This window comes from Chelmon rostratus, chromosome 4, assembly GCF_017976325.1.
Source record: "Chelmon rostratus isolate fCheRos1 chromosome 4, fCheRos1.pri, whole genome shotgun sequence".
Taxonomy (NCBI): Eukaryota; Metazoa; Chordata; class Actinopteri; order Chaetodontiformes; family Chaetodontidae; genus Chelmon; species Chelmon rostratus.
The window spans coordinates 14,629,368-14,647,535 of NC_055661.1; the positions used below are offsets into that span (position 1 = coordinate 14,629,368).

An 18,168-nucleotide genomic window follows, 5' to 3' on the forward strand; every position below is an offset into this window, starting at 1 on the left:
TCTATTCAGAGAAAGCAGCAAGAGCCTATTTTGCTATTTATCTGAAACGGTTGACGCTGCGGGGTCTCCGGTGAAAACATGTCTTATTTAGCTAATAAACAACGTGTAAACACTAATGCTTTTTAACGTTACAATAACCACATATGCCTGTAAAGTGAACTTTTTCATAATGTTTATTTTGTGAGACACAGACAATAACAATTCGCACAATATTAATACTGATAGTACGAAAGATGTGTTATAACAACTAGCAAGTAGTTTGTATTTTCCACCGGAAGTAGTTTGCGTGTCAAAGGTCGAGCACATTGTTCCTTCGCGGTAGTCTGTGACACATAGTACTGAATGAATTTCTGCTCGAATAAAATATCTAGCGTAAGCGCACACTTTAAACACACGTGTCCACAGAGAGAAACCGTGACTGCGACGTTTCTTTGGGCACAATATAAGAACTTCATCTTATCTGAGGTAAGTTTCGGGAATTGTGTGCACAAGATGCTAAAGCTAACAGCTAGCCGGTGCTGGAGACACTGCTAAAGTTTTAGTTAACATTAGGACCTTCTAACTCTGACTAACGATCATCAGGTCTGCTAGGGAGCAACGCTGTTTAATAAACGCTGAGTGGCAGTCTTTTAATAACCAACCCATTTTTGAGTTTTATATATAAACGAGAGCTGATCATGTTCCTCATTGACTCCATTGAATGGGATTCATCTTCGTCAATGTGAGTCAAAGTTTGTGTTGTGAAGTAGCTTTATCTAATTTGATTTTGTACTGCGTGGCTGTGAGTGTGATCCTCACATGCACTAAAAACATCCACTACGAAAGCTATGATTTAATTTAGATGAAGTACAGTTTCAGTTAAAATCCTAATTAGTGGTCATTTTGCAATATAACGTTATTGTTTGAGCCTAACCTATATCTATATTATCTATATAGATATGAACTTGAAGTCAAGCTAACATTTTATCTTCACCTGTTCTTGTTTTGACTTCCAGCATCTGCTAGTTTGATGTAACTGGTTCACGTGTACAGGTTGTCACAAGCATCACAATACCTTAAATCATAAACCCCATTAAAATGCATTTACAACAACTTTTTTATTGCACTTAAACTTAAACTTCTTCCATTAAGTCTCTTTCTGTCTCTGCTGATAAACCTCTGTTTACCCGTGTGCTGTCAGTCCTTGCTGTGTAGGAAAGAGGATCTTTATCATTTGTTTGTTGACAATTATAGAAATGCTGACTAAAATATAAACTACACCATAGTCATTGGTATTTTTTAGCACAGTATTTATATTGATATACATACAACCTGTTTTACCTGTTGTTAAATTGGCTTTAAAAAGCCTTCACTTTCTGAAATTTGCAGAAACCTTGTTTGCTAATATCATACTTTCTTCATCTCTAGATAAAATACAAGCTCTTGTATTTGAAGTCAAAAGCTTCCTAGACATAACAATTGTTTTCATTTAACTTAGTTTGTTTGTTTGTTTTTACTGGCCTAACGAGACATTTTACCTTTCTACTTTCCAAGTTCATAGACCAGAACAGAGATGGCTGGAATTCTGTTTGAGGATATCTTTGACGTAAAGGACATCGATCCTGATGGCAAGAAGTTTGACAGAGGTGTGTGACATGTCGCTGTAAAACAAGGCTGAAGAAGCTGGAAGTTATAACACCAGCCAACAGCCAAATACTTGTATATCCTATTAGTCTGTGGTTTCTACTACTCTGCTTGTAATTTCTGCAGGTAATCAGCCAACAGACACCTTAGTCTTCTAAAATTAAATATGACTAAAAATGAAAGATCAATAAAGTCTAGCATCAAGCTAAAGACCCAGATGTTTTTCCCTCTTTCTTTCTCTTCATTTACATGAGGTTACTCTCATATCAATGTAATTTTCTACTGGTGGCCTTCAATTTTAAAACTATAATCCAAACTAATCCAAACTCTTCTGTTACTCATTATTTGCTCCAGTATCTCGTCTACATTGTGAAAGTGAATCTTTTAAGATGGACCTCATCTTGGACGTGAACATTCAGATCTATCCTGTTGATCTTGGTGAGATGCAACCTTTTTTGTCTTTCTTTGTATTTTAGGTTAAACGTTGGAGGTCATTTAATGGTTGTTTTTTGTGTAACACAGTCATATCCTACTCACCTGTTAGTGAATTTCTCCATTGTGAGATCAATAAAGTCTAATCTAATCTAAATTCATCTTGGTCAGAACAAATCAGTTGTATTTATCAGAGAAAATTTGCACCTCTTAAATGTAAAGAAATCATTTTGAGTTTTGACTAGATGGTCACATAGTTGTTTGTTACACTCACTTGCACAATTCTATTTTATTTTGTTAACAAACTCTGGCTCACATTTAAGCATGCAGTGTTAAGTTAAAGTGAGTGCACCTTTTAGATAAAGGTAAAGGTAAAATAAATCACTTTCCCAAGGTGTCTAAGTGCACAATATAAACCCGCTTTGTTTGCATGTGTCCATTTTAATTAAGGTGACAAGTTCAGACTGGTTATTGCCAGCACATTATACGAAGATGGAACACCAGATGATGGAGAGTACAATCCTCAGGATGACCGGCCATCCAGGTGAGACATTTGCTCTTCATATATTGATGCATGCACCATTGCTATTAAGTGGACAATAAATAAAGGATCAAATACCATTGTATGTACATGCTTAGTGTCCCCTGTCCCCCTTTTTTTTTTTTTTTTTTTGCTGGTTTAGATTTCTCACTTCACTTTGTTTGCATTTCCAGAGCGGACCAGTTTGATTATGTGATGTATGGTAAGGTTTACAAGATTGAGGGTGATGAGACTTCAACAGAAGCAGCCACACGCCTGTGAGTCATGGAGTTATTATTATTATTTTTTTTAATTATTATTATTTTGTTTACATTATTTAATTATATATATATATATATACATATATAAAGCAGTAGAGAAAGAGAAAAGAGATAATATTATAATGTCATCAGTTCATGTGACTTTGAAATCTCTGTCATTTGTTAGCTTTAATCACGTTGCATGGACGTGTTCCTTCTTTCAGCTCTGCCTATGTGTCTTACGGCGGCCTCCTCATGAGGCTGCAGGGAGATGCGAACAACCTTCACGGATTTGAGGTGGACTCCAGAGTCTACCTCCTCATGAAGAAACTGGCCTTCTAAAACCTGACTCTGCTCCCCCTGGTTCTTCCACTGCCACAGTCACAGTCATGCTGAACTGCATACTGAAAAACATTCATATTCCCAAGTCTGGAGCACATGACCATCTCCAAAAGAAGCTCACAGACAGAACACATGGATGCTGAAGGAAACATTTAGTTTTTTTTTTTTTAATTCTGGCGGTTACAAAATGTTTCCTCTAAGAAGATGGACTACAGACTAAAGACTGTGACGCTTAAGAGCTGCTGCAAACTACATCTGCTGGCAAACTGTAAATAAAGATTTCTTTTATAAAAAATAATTCTCAGACGTCAGTCACCTTGTATCTTACATTACTTTTGGTTTTGCCATATTTATTCTTTTAGTTTTCATCCGGCTTCATAGAGCAGCAGTAGCATAGTTGCTCTTTCAGACGTGTGGATTCAGATTATTTTTATTATCAGCAGGAGTGGGGGGTCCATGCATGTTTATGAGTGTAGTTCTCAGAGTGAGGAGCTGCTACTCCTTTTTTTTTTTTTTTTTTTGGTCTAACCTATCTTTTCTCCTGCTTTGCATATGTGAACAAACCCCAGATAAATAGCCTCAAGTTACTCAAAACATTTGATGATGATGGGTTCTCTAACATATACTTTAGAAAATTAACATATTTTTCTCCCAGCTCACAGACAGGACTTTATCACCCAGCATGCCGTAGGCAACAGTTCTATATTTGCGTGTGTCACAGCAAAGTAAAATGTGGATGCTAGGGAACAGAAAATTGAATTAAGGGTGAAGAGACAGCTTTTGTGCGCAACACAGGCTTCTCAATGTCAGTAGTAATGGATGTCACAGGATGGGGAGAAACTCTGCAAATGACTCCCACAGCCTCCTGATATGTGCATGGGAAGCCTGAGATACATCTGAATGTAGTGATGCTGTAAAATGAGCTTGTGGCCTCAGGAGAAGAAGGTTAAAAAGGAAAATTGTATGAGTACAACGTCAGAATGTCGGAAGTCCAACTGGAAATGTTAGATTTGATGTTAGATGTTGAAAGCAAAAATACTGCAGCTGCAGATTCTTAAAAACTTAGAAATATTCAGTGTTTTGCAGCAGATTACTCTTGTCAGGATGGAAACAGCATTTTCACCATCATGGGGCCCAGTCTGATTAGTGTTTGTGCCTCTGACACACCATAGCCAGCAGACACTGTGGGCTATTTGCTGAAAGCTCACATTAAGTCATATAATTACCAGGTAAATTATTCTTCCACTGGTAGCATCTTATCTCATAACACCCTGAATGCAAATCAAATTCAAGTTGTGACAGACTTAGTGTAGCCTGAACTACACAAGTGACAGAGTAACCTGCATTACACCTGAGGACACAGCATCTATGCAGTAATTGGGCCATACTGGAGCAGGACAAGATGTTCTGGCATGATGGTTTATACCTCAGACAGCCTAAGATTCCTGTTTTGAGATTTTTCAGGGTACTATCTTGTGTAGTTCATAAGCTCGCTATAGGTCCTCTTATATAAAGGGTTATCTTTGGCTTTCCACAAAATTCTTCTTAATAAAGTGTCTTTATGTGTTTTATGTACACTTTAAATTGACTTTACGACACCGCTGAGCATTTCCTAAAGCTTAAAATGTTTTAGAATGTGCCTTGTCAATGATTTCTACTCATTTTATTGTGGAAATCAATGTAACCTTGCTCAAAATGACTCATGACATTGCCCCTTCTTTTGTCAAACTTACATCATTATTAAATGATCATGCGTCTTAACCAGGAGGTCGGCAACCTTTACCACTACCACCTATACCAAGAGCCATTTGGACCAGTTTCCCACAGTAAAGAAAACACTGGGAGCCACAAAACCCCTTTGACATTTAAAATGGAAAAACACTGCATATAACTTTTTGTTTTTTTTTATGCCTTTATGCTATGTATAAACATTTCTGCGTGCAAAACATTTTGAACTCAGAATTAAAGACGTTGGGTTAAAGGTTACTTTCAAGTAAATCACTCAATGTCTATTTGAGTCCTTCTTGTTTTTATGAAAAAAATTCTCCACCAAAAATGCCGTCCACTCTCTGCGTGCCATCATCCTTTTACTGTGGAGGGGGGTCCATCATGATCTGGGGTGCTTTTTCATTCAGTGGAACACTGGAGCTTCAGGCGGTGCAGGGTCGTCAAACGGCGGCTGGTTATGTGCAGATGTTGCAGCGGGCATCCCTCATGACTGAGGGCCCTCGTCTGTGTGGTAACAGCTGGGTTTTAACAGGACAACGCTGCAGTTCACAATGCTCGCTTGACGAAGGACTTCTTCAGGGAGAATAACATACCATCCCGCATGTTCCCCTGATTTAAATCCCATAGAGAACATTTGGGGATGGATGGCAAGGGAAGTTTATAAAAATGTCCATCAGTTCCAGACAGTTGATGCCCCTCGTGAAGCCATCTTCACCACTTGGAGCAATGTTCCCAATAGATTCCTGGAAACACTCACATCAAGTATGCCCACTGAGAATTTTTTTTTGTTCTGGTTTGGAGAGTTTTTTCAAACAGCCTATTTCAGTTTACTTGTTGTTTTTAATATTTTTTGTTGTTGTTGTTTTCAATAAATTATTTTTTGAAAGTGCTTTTTGTCACACTCAGCCTTCTTTCTTTTGCATATCGTAGCTCTCCTTAAAACGTCATTAAGATCCAAATGTGCAAAAGGTCTTAAGATTTTGATCAGGTCTGTATATATATATACATACATATATATATACATATATATGTGTATATATATATGTGTGTATATATATATATATGTATGTATATATATGTATATATATATATATATAGTCAAACGTGGGTTTCTGCTCCTGAACCTCAGCGCACAGCGTCTGCACATCGTCAACTGTCATCTTTGAGCGCGCGCGATGTTTGTTTCAAAACGAACGAAATAAAATAAAGTACATTTTAATTAAATGCAAAATTATTTTCAGGAGCCGCATCAGAGCGATGAAAGAGCCGCACGCGTCTCCGGAGCCGCGGGTTGCCGACGCCTCATCTAAACGCACGGACTATTCTGACACGTGCGCGTCGTCTCTGTTAGGGCGTGAGGAATCTATACCAAGGGGTGCATTCGTCCACCGGAAGTGATGTAAGGAGGATTAAACTGCGCAGGAGCATCCCGGGAGTGTTTGCGGAGCTTCAAGAATAACCCGATCGGTGTCTTAACCTTCGGAAATGAACTTGCTCCCCGCACACTCACCGCAGAGATACGCAGATACGCAACATGCTTCCTCTGTTTTAAGCGTTTTCCGATGCGCCGGCTGCGGACGCGCTCGCCGCATTCTGCTGTAATTGGAAGCGCTGCACTTATGCCAGATGCCAGTGCTTTTTTCAGTGAGAAGAATGAGCACGAATGTTGCACATTAATGAAGGCGGCCAGTCCAAGTAAAGCCAAACACGATGGATAATCAACGAAAGAGGAAGCTGACGTTTTTCACCATCGGGCTTATATTTCTTCTGAGCGGTGTGGAATATGGTAGGATATGACTCGGCGTGTTATTGTGGCTTTTGCCTTTTATGTGTTGCAAATCTGCAATAGACACACACAAAAAACATAAGTAAATTCTCAATTAGAGTTTTTCCCTTAAAGATGTGACAATTATGTGACAGCAGGCTTATTCTTTACATTGATGTCAAGCTATTGTGGATGAATTTAATGCTGTATTTACCTGTCACTGCCCCACCTGTGAGTGTTTAAGGCTGTCTGGGAAAGAATAGGTTGTCCAGGGCTGTAGTCAGGATTACAGGAACTGAAAAACTGAAGACATGAGTGAGACAGATTCCCTCAGCGCTGCCCAACCCCTCAATAAATTCATTCAACTTGTCCTTGTCCTAAATGTTAACCTGTGCTGCTATTTCAGTGAAACCTGGGTGGGGCTGGCACATTGTTCAGGCCTGTACACAAATGGCACCTGAACCGTTTGCGAAACATAGAGAAAGAATAGGTGGCTGACAAGAACTTTGGTGTGTGTGTTTGTGATTGAGTGGTTTGGTATTATGTTATTATTATCCATGTCATTCATGTGGGTGAGCACAAACACTGGAAACACCTTACAATGCAATGCAGTAGAGCAACATTAACCACACTCTTTAAAAGTTTCCCAAAGACTTTTTTACACTGATTCAGAAAGGTGGTATTCATTGTGGGACTGTTTGTATTTGATTGCACTGCAGTGTACATGAACTTGAGTACAAATTCAAGATACTTTTACTTGAGTATTTATCATTTTATGCATTTTTTTACTTCTGCTCAGCTCAAAGTTACTAATTTCTTTTCAGATGACTATTTTTCATACCCTTCTTGTCCAGTGAAAACCACATTTCTTCAAATTTGGTGAGGGTGAATTAAACTTAGAAATGAGTTCCTTTATGGTTTGAGATAATTCTCCTACCTCTTAAGCTAAATAAACTATTTAAAACCCCTCTTGGATTATCTGGAAAACGCATCGTCACAAAGCTGAAAACAGGGCTGTTTTTCTGAGCTCGTGGAAAGTTTAGAGATACGTGGTTCTCACAGGACAGAGATGCTACACAACATGATGCGGAACAAAATACAACATGCACATTAATGCAGCTTTAATAATAATCCAAAAACATTAGATATGACAGTAAAACATTGGATGATTTTCACATACTTTTACTCTGACTATGACTTGTGGAGTATTTTCACAACGCGATATTAGTACTTTTACTTAAGTAAGGGACGTGAATACTTCTTCCACCACTGCTCACTGTGGCTGTAGCAGCCTCTCCCCCAGATGACAAGAAATTCTCGCCAATCATCTCCTCTCTGGAATTTTCTGAGAGCAGGCTTTATTGTGTGTCTTCTGACTTAGTAATTGAATTAGGATTGCACTAGGTCAGCACTATCCTTTTCCCTGTATGATAATAAAGCTGCGGGCATTGACAGGCAGGAAGTTTGCAGTGTGTTTGGGCAGCTCTCCTGACTTTACTAGCGCTGACACACTTGAAAAGATTTAAAGCTGCACCTAGAATTAAAACACACAGTGCAGACATCATGCAAACTCTTGTTTCACCCTCGTCTCACCTTGTTCTGCATCTGCAGACTGTATACAGTGTGGGGGTGCAGCTTGGGTGATGATGTCTCACAGGTCATGAGACCGTTAAACTCTTGAGCTCATCACTATTGCACAATGCCAGTGATTTCCTTAATCACGCAGTTCCACTCTGACAAAGAGGAACAAGACAAAATCTCTTACAGTCTTATCACACCATAGAGCTCAGAATATGGTAAACAGAACAGCCTTCCTGAAAAAGTGAGCTCAACTCTCAGTGTAACTGCCTTGAATAAATAAAGGCAAAAAGAAAAGCCAACAAAGGTTAGTTTGTCATGTGCACACTGAGAGAAGCTGCTGCAGCAGTATTACTTCCTCTCTCTGTCCTGTAACCGGAGCTGCTGTCTGTCTGCATCACCGTCTGTCCTTATCTGTTGCAAATGAGCAGCATCCTCTAATATTCTCACAGGCTCAGCTCACTCTTTCTACAAACATTGTAGAAAATGTGTATGTATATATATATATATATATATATATATATATATATATATATAGACACTGCTCAAACAGTATTATTATATTCTTTTTATACATACTGTTTGAGCACTGCAGGAGGAGCCCTCAGAAAATGTAGAATTATGATAATAAGGTGTTTGAAACTGGAACATGAAACATCACAAGTTGTGCAAACATTTAGCTCTCTTCAAGTCAGACACTGAAATATGACTTTAGAGAAGATTATCAGAAGAAATTATGCGAGAGTCATGTAAAAACCTGCACCTGCTTCACTCCTGTCTCCCCAGCTGTCATATTGCCCACAATATGGAAGTACTTGCAGACTCTAGATGCAGCACCTTACTTTCTGGGCTTGGCCCTGTCGGCGTTCAGCTTGAGCGGCCTGCTGTCGGGGCCGCTGTTTGGCCACTGGTCTGACAGATCTGGGGCCACCAAGAAGATCATCTTGTTTGCCAACCTTTTCGAGATAATCGGTGAGCCCGCTCGTATTTTGAACCTCAGTGATGTTGTTCACTCAACTTCTCATGTCAAAAGCACAAAAACTCCTCTGTTGCATGTGGTTCACTTTATTTTTCTGCTCCTTTGTACTCTCCAGGTAATTTCATGTACTTTATGGGCTTCTCCAAGTGGCTCTTACTGTCAAGCAGACTGGTGGCAGGTGAGTCTGCACAACATGACAGTGTGACTTGTTCATTTGGCAGATGACAAGCCAGTAGAATACATCTGACATGTCAGTATAGATTGTCAGGATAATTATGTAAAGGTACGCCCACCTGACATGACTAAGTCTGTGCCCAACAGCAGCCACAAATCCCCGGATTCAGCTCACTTATAATGCTGTGAATCTTTTACCCATGGTACTGGAATATATCACTTCAGCTCCGGCCTCGTGTGTTTTAAGAATATAATAAGACATGATACGACAGAGTATGACAATGATGCACATCCTCTCCAGAGCTCCAGAGCATCCAACCTCAATGTGCTGTAATTCACTCAATAAATCTGTATTTTCCACAGGCATCGGCACAGGCGCTGGCTCGTCTATCTTTGGCTTCCTGACCAGAAGCACCACCCCCGATGACCGCGCCACTGTTTTTGCCGCCGTCATGGCGTGTCGACAGGCTGGCCTTCTGATCGGTCAGTGCAAGACAAATACAAGAGGCTGCCTGCTGATCATTTGTATTCCTTGCACAGAGAATGACACAAGGTTACCGGGGCTTTGCGTAAAGGAGTACATGCATATGATAAGCAAAAGCAAACAGCTTGTATGATTTGTAGTTGCTTGTGAGATTCATTAGCTCCTTATCAACATAATGAACGATGATTCGCCGAGGTTTGGGGGTGACATATGGTTAAAAAGCATGTTTCAACTCTGTGTTCGACACAGGTCCAGCATTTAACATCTTCTTAAGACTGTGTGATTTCCACCTGGGTCCTTTTGTGGTCAATAAATATACTGCACCGGGGGTAAGGACCAAAATATGGTGCACACTTAGTTGCTCACATTAGCTTTTTGTCCCTCCAAAGAAAAGCTGTAACACTCTTCCTCAACCCCCTGCAGTTGTTCATGTGCTTCCTGTGGATTCTTCTTCAACTGGCGGTGGTCTTCATGTACTGGGACCTACCACCTCTAGAGAGGGGCAAGTCCAAGGAGAGTTCGACAAGCCACAGCAGGGAGGAGAAGAATGAAGAAGGGCCAGTGGAAGAGGACAATGATGAGGAAAAGCCGCTAATGGGGTCCCAGGAGCTGGTAGGGTCCTACGGCTCAGTGGTGGCATCGAATGGCGTGCTTAATCACGTCTCTCCACCTCCCTCTCCCGTGCCACCAGACTCCCAGGAGTTTTCCAGCTCCTTTAAGAATTTCAGCATATCCCAAGGTGGGTGGCTGACAGTGCACGCGTCCCTGTCATTCTTAGTTATTAATTCCTTGCTGTCGTCGTCTGGCCTGTTTTAAGTTATACAGAGTTCACACGAAGTCTCGGAAGTTTGGTAAATGTTTAATTTTAACTGTCAGGTTAGGAATGCGCTTTAATTTGAATACACTGCTTAAACAGTGCTTAATTTTCAACATGATGCGGTGACACAATCACTCATTCAAACCAGCAATCTTTTAATATTTGAAATGAATCAATCCTGAATGAATCAAGCAACATTTGTTTTATTTCTCCTGGCGTCAAAATAAGTGAGCATAAAATAGTCTTGATCTAAACATTCAGTGTACGTTAATATGAACAGCTGGTAAAATGAAGACAGTGACTCTTCATGACATTGATTGATGTGGGTATAAAGGAAGTCTGTAAACTTGCAGTTATAGTAAAAATTTAGATGTGATGATAAAGGCTTCACGAGTGTGGAAATTTTTGGGTTAGTTATATTGAAAGTGCTTGAATTTTACTCTTTGCCACACAAAACCTGGCCGTACACTTCAGCTAGCTAAGTTCTGTCAACTTTGTTCGGTCACTTGAACAGACGTGTGGTGATGGCCGGCTTTGAGGAACGACTTGTGCAAATACAGGTGATGGCTCTGTCAAAGAGTACAACCTGCATTCCAAAAAATGCAAATAAAACAGAAAGCGATCATTTGTTGATCCTTTTTGACATATACTCAACTGAAAACAGTACAAAGACGACTTATTTAAAGTTTTACCTCATCAGCTTCATTGATTTTTGTATATATCTGCTTATTCTGACTTTGATGCAGCAACACGTTTCAAACAAGTTGTGACAGGAGCAACAAAAGACTGGGAAAGTTGTGGAACGCTCCAAAAACACCTGTTTGCATCATTCCACAAGTAAACAGGTTGATTGGTAACAGGTGATAGTATCATGATTGGGTATGAAAGGAGCAGTCGTTCACAAGCCAGGGTGGAGGGAGGTTCACCACTTTGTGAACACATGATTGTATAAAGGGCTCAAGGACACTTCATAAAACTGTTTGAACAGTTTGTTTGCAAATGACTGCATCCTGTTTTTCTTTATGTTCTACACAGTGGCCAACTTCAGGCTTGACAGCAGTGACTCTCTGCAGTGACGAGCTTGCTGTGAAGGCCGCCTGTCTTTGACTGTCTCTTTGTCTCCGTAGAGTTCCTGAGAGAAGAGGTGGTTGTGCTGCTGGCTGCTCAGTTCATCACCCTCTTCAATCAGACAGCGCTGGAGGTGCAGTAAAGACACACAGACAGAATGAAAAGCCAAGTTCTTTTATATATGTCTATAGTTAGTTTCAGAGGAATTATAACATCCTACTGTCAGACACTGTGTGCACTGTGCCATCATCTCCCTCCTTTCCCTCCCCAGACCATGGTGACCCCGCTGACCCAGAAGTACTTTGGCTACGGGGAGCTGGAGAACAGCATCATGTACTGTCTCTGCGGTGTGGAGGTGATCGCTGGCTTCCTGTTTGTGCGCTGGCTGAGCCGGCGTGTTGCTGAGCGAGCGATCCTGGCCATCGGTCTGACCATATGCAACATCTCCTGTGTCTGGTGCCTCATCTTCCTGGCCAAGCCACTAGGTCAGACTGCACTGACGAAAGTCTCTGTTACTGTACATACAGATCCTCATCAGCAGCCACTGATGCTGCAACCTGGTCTCCCACAAAGAGGCAGTTTATTTCCAGGAGGTGCATTACTTAATGTGTGCTGAGAATAGAACATCCTCAAATTTGGTAAACACACACATATATGCAGCAAATCTGAAGTCTATGATAAGCAAGCTAAAGGATAGAAGCGTTTGAAATGTCTCGTTAGAAAGTGGCTGTATCATGCTCATTCATTCAGTCCTCTGGTGTTTTCTGCAGGTGACTTCCCGTGGCAGCTGACTGAGTTCATCATCGGGGTCTTTCTGCAGGTTTTGGGTTTGCCTTTTGTAGCTGTGGCTCATGTTTCCCTCTTCTCCAAAGTCACTGCTGAGAAAACACAAGGTGAGAAACTGTGACATCTTGTGGAAAAAACGAGAATTGCATGTTGGATGGTATTTGGTCTGGTTGCTTTTTTGCTTTTGCTCATTCTGCAGGCTGTTGCGTTGTAATTTGGGCCCTTTGTCACTGATATGGACTGCACATTTTAAACACATAACTCTTCCAAGTCCTGTACCTGGTGATGTTTTTCCCCGCCTGGGGATTAATAAAGTCTATTTTATCTTATCTTTTTTTTCTGTTTGCTTGTGTTGCAGGTTTCAGCCAGGGAGTGCGTCGCTCAGTTGGAGGTCTAGCTACCATCCTGGGCCCTCTGTGGGCTGGTGGCCTGACGGAGAACATGTATGTCATGATGGGGGTGATGATGGCACTGCTGGCACTGCTGACGGTATGCAAAAGGAAATGAGACTAAGAGGGGAAACACAAAAAGACAGACAACGTGTCCGTCCAAGTGAAGGGGGTGGACACTTGTTTGTGATTGTACAATTTTATGGAACCAGTTTATGGAACTATGTGAAGGCTAAAACATCTGTTTCTATATTACTTTTCCTAAATTCCTCTCGCTAGTAGGTTGCTGATATTCATTTAGTTTGCATCAGTCATATGACTGATGAGAACATACTGATTAATCACCACACCCTCTTTTTGCCATGTGCATTCATGGATAATAGCAGCTACTCTTTGATTTACCCTCATTATCCACGTGCACAAGTCACAGCACTTGCAATGGTTAAAATCAGCCTCTATAATGAGAATTTTTTAGCAGTGGGAACCTAATTAGAGCTAATAAGAAACAACAAAAAACAAAGAAAAGGCTTTAAAGTTCAGAAGAAGAAATGCAAGTTGACATCTTATAGCCAGCTGCTCTGCTTGCATTAGGGAACAAACAAGCATAACAAAATGCTTGTAACGCCTGTAATGAAGCGTGGGCAAACCACAGTCCAGCAACCAAATGCTTCCACAATCGCTGAGAGAGAAGCAAAACACAATCAGAGCGTGTGCCTGCGAGGAGGAGTCAGCGTGTGTGCCTCCAAACAGGTGAAATGAAGTCCGCCTTGCACTTCTTCCCTCCAAATTGGGTCCAGCGGGAACCTCCCTCCCTCCATCTTTTCTTTCTTTCGTTCCTTTCATTGCGAAGGACGTGCTGTTGTGCAACGCTGACAGCTCTGAAGCAGGTTGTCAGGGTTCACAGCATCAAGCCTTGAAACTTAGAAATACTGCTCCGTTTTCAGGACTCACTTTGCGACTGAGTGACGAAAAGTGCTTTGAGCGAATATCAGTTTAGTGCTGCTGGAATATATTTAATGAAAAAGGTCAGGGCACACTGATGGAGGACCAACAACCACATATCTGGTTTGTGTGTGTGTGTGTGTGTGTGTGTGTGTGTGTGTGTGTGTGTGTGTGTGTGTGTGTGTGTGTGTGTGTGTGTGTGTGTGTGTGTGTGAGAGAGTTCACACTTTGTATTTGTATTTTTGAACTGCAAGTCTACATTTTCTTCTTTTGCAACGTAAACATCTGTTTCCCACGGCAACAGCTCATTTGAATTGAGATGTACTGAATGGAAAAAGAGTCTCAGATCACTAAATGTGAAGCAGGATCAGAGCTTCCTTGCTACACAGTCAATCTAATCTCATATTGTGGAAATACAGGTGATGATGGCGTTCTCATATGGCCGACTGGTTGCACCTGCTACAGAGGAGGAGGAGGACAACTCAGACAACTGTGGCTAATCCTGCAGACGGTCTATGCAGTGAAAGTGGAAGGTAGCTTCTTACAAATATCATATATTTAGTAAAGGGAGATATTGCATTACATTTATTTAGCAGATGTTTTGATCCAGGGCCACTTGCAGCCCTGTATTGTGTTAATGTAAGGCCATGCTTGTTCTTGCATGAATATGCAGTGTGAGCCTGTAACAATCATCATGGCCTGTGGGATTTGGGGAGGATGATAAATTCCCATGCAAAATATGTTCTTAATTAGTGATCAGTTTGCATGATCATATAACTTCCGGACTGTAAGCAGCAGCCTTGTCTACCACCATCTCATCCTGTATTTTCTTCCCCTTCTGCCAGTGCATGGTGGGAGATTTCCTGCCGTGACCCTGACAGTCCCTCCTCATCCTCTGCACTGGGACCAGCATGCAGGGCGATAAGACACACCAAGAGCGCACACCTCCTGAGTGCTTGGACTCGTCAGCGTTCTGTGCGGAGGCTGATCAAAGTGCCGATATGGTGTGTACGTGTGTTTCCCATGGAAATATAGAATCCATGTGCAAGCTGTGTTCTGCACTGACTGCCAGCTGAAGTAGGTGCACATTCAGCCTGTGTTTCAGCATATGCTTTGTAACACTAACTGTTCAGGCCAGTCCACTTCTCCTGCGCACATCCTCATCATCTATGTCTGATATAATGAAAGTTGCTCCTTCAGCAGCAAAGTCTTGCAAGTTGTCTTAATTCATTCAAATGGTGAATTATGTGCTTTTTGAATTAATACTTTCAGATTGGCTTCCACCGTCGTAGCAATGTGTCTAAAAGAGCTACTGACACTAACACAAAGGAATTCAATTAATGGTGGTTTTAACTGTAACCTTTTAAAAAATGCTGTTTCAAAGGCATTTAAAGCCTCAGTAATGAAATTCTCATGGAAACACTATATACTTGGAATCGTTGGTAAAAGTTCACATTTGATAGAATCGTCCATCTGTCAATTAATGCACAGATAGTGGAATTAATAAAAAAAACCCCAAAAACATGGATATCTGTCAAAGCCTGATTGAAGTTGGCTTTTAAACTGTCCTGGTGTTAAAGCTGGTGAATGATAGAAGAAGTTTTGTGCTTTAAAAAACAAAGAAAAAAATCAGAGAAAGACAAATCTCTAATTGGTTGATGCTGATGGAGTGCGTGCTTCCAACACTGGTGGGCGCTCTTAGCCTTTTCTGCTAAAGTGTATCCTCGTCATTACTGCAGAGCCTTACGTTTGGTGTGTGAGCTCAGTCAGTCAGATAACTCTGTGAGGTCAAATGCACAAATACAAATGCACATTTAGGGGAAAAACAGCCTTAATGGCTGTTGTAAGAAAAATAGTCTTGTAGTTGTTCAGTGTTTGGTGGCAGTAGAGGAAAAACACAGCAGTCAGTCAAACAGCATCACATTATGTTCTGTTCTGTTTGATCATGTATTCAGGTTTTATATGCACAAACACAAACTACGTCATGAAGAATAAGACTATTTATTTCTTATTTATTCTGCATTAATTTATTGGATTTTTTTGTGGGCACCTAACATATGTATGTATGTGAACTTTTTTTGAATTCCATGTTTCTATACAGAAGAGATAAAGCTCCACCATTTCTTCATGGACTTGTGTTTCTTTTTTTTCTTTTTTTTTGGGAGAAACTGCACAGTCAGGAGAGCAAAAATACTGCTGTCACAATGCTTAAATACAATTCTAATTAAATGCAAGAAAAAATCAGGAGTTTCTTTTCAGATATTTCTTTAATTGCGTGCCCTCTTAGTTGGTTACATGTTGTCAACTTTGAGGCCTGCAAACTGAAACAAAGAGAGGAGATTTAGAGCGTGTTATCACGTTTAATTTAACCGGTACTGCCGATTTAAACTTTCAGTTAAAAGTGTTGTCAAAAGAAGACAGACGCCCCCCTTTCCATGACAGCATTAAACAGTGCTATGTGCAGGATGAGTATGCTTTCATGGGTTGTTTTTCTTTGATGAAATACGTATAAATCACTATGAAAGTCTTATATCAATAAGATTGACATTATTCTTATAGTTGTTTTGTACATTGTACATTCACATTATTTATGAATGGACAATGTATATATGAAAATGTAGCAAAGTTTTCAGAGTGCTTTTAAAGATATTTTTCACACTAATATTATAAATAAAAATGAATATAATTTTAATGCTAATTAAATGTCATATTTTTACTTTTTAGAATATATTTGTTGCATTAAGTGTTTTACTATTTATTTTTAGGGAACATGAGCAAAATATTAAACCCACATGTAATTTGATGAATTGTATCAGGATTAGTTGTTCAAAGCTTATAAGCATCTGCAATCACAATTTACCATGATGTTCTCTTTTCTCATAAAATATGAATTACATATAATGTACATATTAGTGACAATGGCTGCTCAGATACAATCAGGAAATGTAATTTTAGAATGACATAGAAAGAACCAAACTTGGGGTAAAGGGGTCATATAATTAAAACCTGGGCTTTGAAAAATTGTGAAAGTTTTTTTTTTTTTTTTTAATTTTCCCTCGTACATGACTTTGCATATACCACAACATTTAATGTGCGGTCGAATAGCATCATTTTACTGGTGCACATTTTCAGTAATTTAATATGGATGTGGTTTAAATTAAATATATAAATGTATACGTCACATAAAATAGGCGAAAAATTAAATGATTATTTTAGAAATCCTAATGACAGTCTATATAAATATTTACTTGAAAAAACTTTTAAGTATGAATGAAAATCATGAACATCTGTTAAGAAAATATTTTTTTGTCCTCATCACGAGTTTCTTGAATAAATGAAATTATTACTCATGTTTGTACAGTGCAGTGATATTGGTTTTTGTATTTGTTTTTTGTAATATTTCAAAATAGTTGATTTGTTATGAAATCTAACAAAAATCTATTCATATTTACACACAAACATAACTTATAAGAATCATGTATAAGAAAAGAAAAATATTGTTACTCACAAGGATTTGATGACATTGATTTTTAGCTGGCCGATGATTTCAGGCCAACAAGTTTTTACAGGAGTGACGCGGAAAGCAGCAAATTTTTGAACCTGGTGTGTTTATGCTTAAAGTGGATGTCACCCCGCTGGGGGTCGCTGCGACCTGACAGAACCGTAAAGTAGGGCGTGTAGTCGGGGTCTTTGTCACTCGTGACGACACGTCGTCTGCCTGCTGACGTGGCGGCGAGGGGGCGTGGCCTCAGACGTGAACTCTGGCTGAACCCGTTTTGATGTCGGGCGGGGCAGGCTCCGAAATGTTACGACACAGGGCCAGTAACAGAGATATTTTGGGTTTTTGCTTTTTTTTTCATAACTTGGGTCCCCCCACCCATCTCTCTCTCCCTCTCTCACACACACACACACACACACACACACACACACACAGAGCCTGCAGCGGCAGTCTGACCGAACAGCGACCCCGCGTATCAGGGTCAGAAGCGTAGAACACGTCGTGTGTCATATCGGCAGTGGTTGTCGGGGTAAGTTTGGTGAGCTCACTGCCCCCTCCCTCCCTGCCAATCACAGGGATAGGTTCCGAGGCTTATCGGCCAAACCCGGCGACGATAATGGACGTGTGAACTTTTGGTGAACCGTGTTTTTCCTCGACTAGAGAGGGCAGCGAGGGCAGGTAGAGTTCAGTGGGGCTGAATTGTTTTTTGTTTTGTTTTTTCAGTCTCATTCCCGAGGCTTGATCACTGATTGACCTCACAGACCAGTGATCCTCCCTGCACT

The 18,168-nt window shown here is 40.4% G+C and overlaps 2 protein-coding genes across 2 annotated transcripts; both read left to right on the forward strand.

The window, feature by feature from the left end:
* The first annotated feature begins 303 nt into the window (after window positions 1-303).
* On the forward strand, window positions 304-3,434 carry polr2h (RNA polymerase II, I and III subunit H). The gene is made up of 6 exons (XM_041935633.1): window positions 304-465; window positions 1,534-1,625; window positions 1,978-2,061; window positions 2,506-2,599; window positions 2,770-2,853; window positions 3,060-3,434. The coding sequence occupies exons 2-6, from the start codon at window positions 1,553-1,555 to the stop codon at window positions 3,175-3,177; spliced, it is 453 nt and encodes a 150-aa protein (XP_041791567.1). The 5' UTR covers window positions 304-465; window positions 1,534-1,552; the 3' UTR covers window positions 3,178-3,434.
* Window positions 3,435-6,306: 2,872 nt separating this feature from the next.
* On the forward strand, window positions 6,307-17,245 carry mfsd8l1 (major facilitator superfamily domain containing 8-like 1). Its single transcript, XM_041935220.1, has 12 exons — window positions 6,307-6,691; window positions 9,035-9,220; window positions 9,343-9,405; window positions 9,765-9,884; window positions 10,135-10,214; window positions 10,309-10,624; window positions 11,830-11,903; window positions 12,042-12,255; window positions 12,541-12,663; window positions 12,915-13,045; window positions 14,307-14,420; window positions 14,733-17,245. Exons 1-11 carry the CDS (start codon window positions 6,616-6,618, stop codon window positions 14,385-14,387), a joined length of 1,464 nt encoding a protein of 487 aa, XP_041791154.1. The 5' UTR covers window positions 6,307-6,615; the 3' UTR covers window positions 14,388-14,420; window positions 14,733-17,245.
* The last annotated feature ends 923 nt before the right edge of the window (window positions 17,246-18,168 follow it).

Bases quoted from the DNA above. Each gene is read 5' to 3' on its own strand.
- polr2h (XM_041935633.1), top strand. From the start codon at position 1,553: ATGGCTGGAATTCTGTTTGAGGATATCTTTGACGTAAAGGACATCGAT. The intron at 1,626-1,977 runs GTGTGTGACATG...TATTTGCTCCAG, and splicing joins TGGCAAGAAGTTTGACAGAG to TATCTCGTCTACATTGTGAA. The intron at 2,062-2,505 runs GTGAGATGCAAC...ATTTTAATTAAG, and splicing joins GATCTATCCTGTTGATCTTG to GTGACAAGTTCAGACTGGTT.
- mfsd8l1 (XM_041935220.1), top strand. From the start codon at position 6,616: ATGGATAATCAACGAAAGAGGAAGCTGACGTTTTTCACCATCGGGCTT. The intron at 10,625-11,829 runs GTGGGTGGCTGA...TTGTCTCCGTAG, and splicing joins GAATTTCAGCATATCCCAAG to AGTTCCTGAGAGAAGAGGTG. The intron at 13,046-14,306 runs GTATGCAAAAGG...GTGGAAATACAG, and splicing joins CACTGCTGGCACTGCTGACG to GTGATGATGGCGTTCTCATA.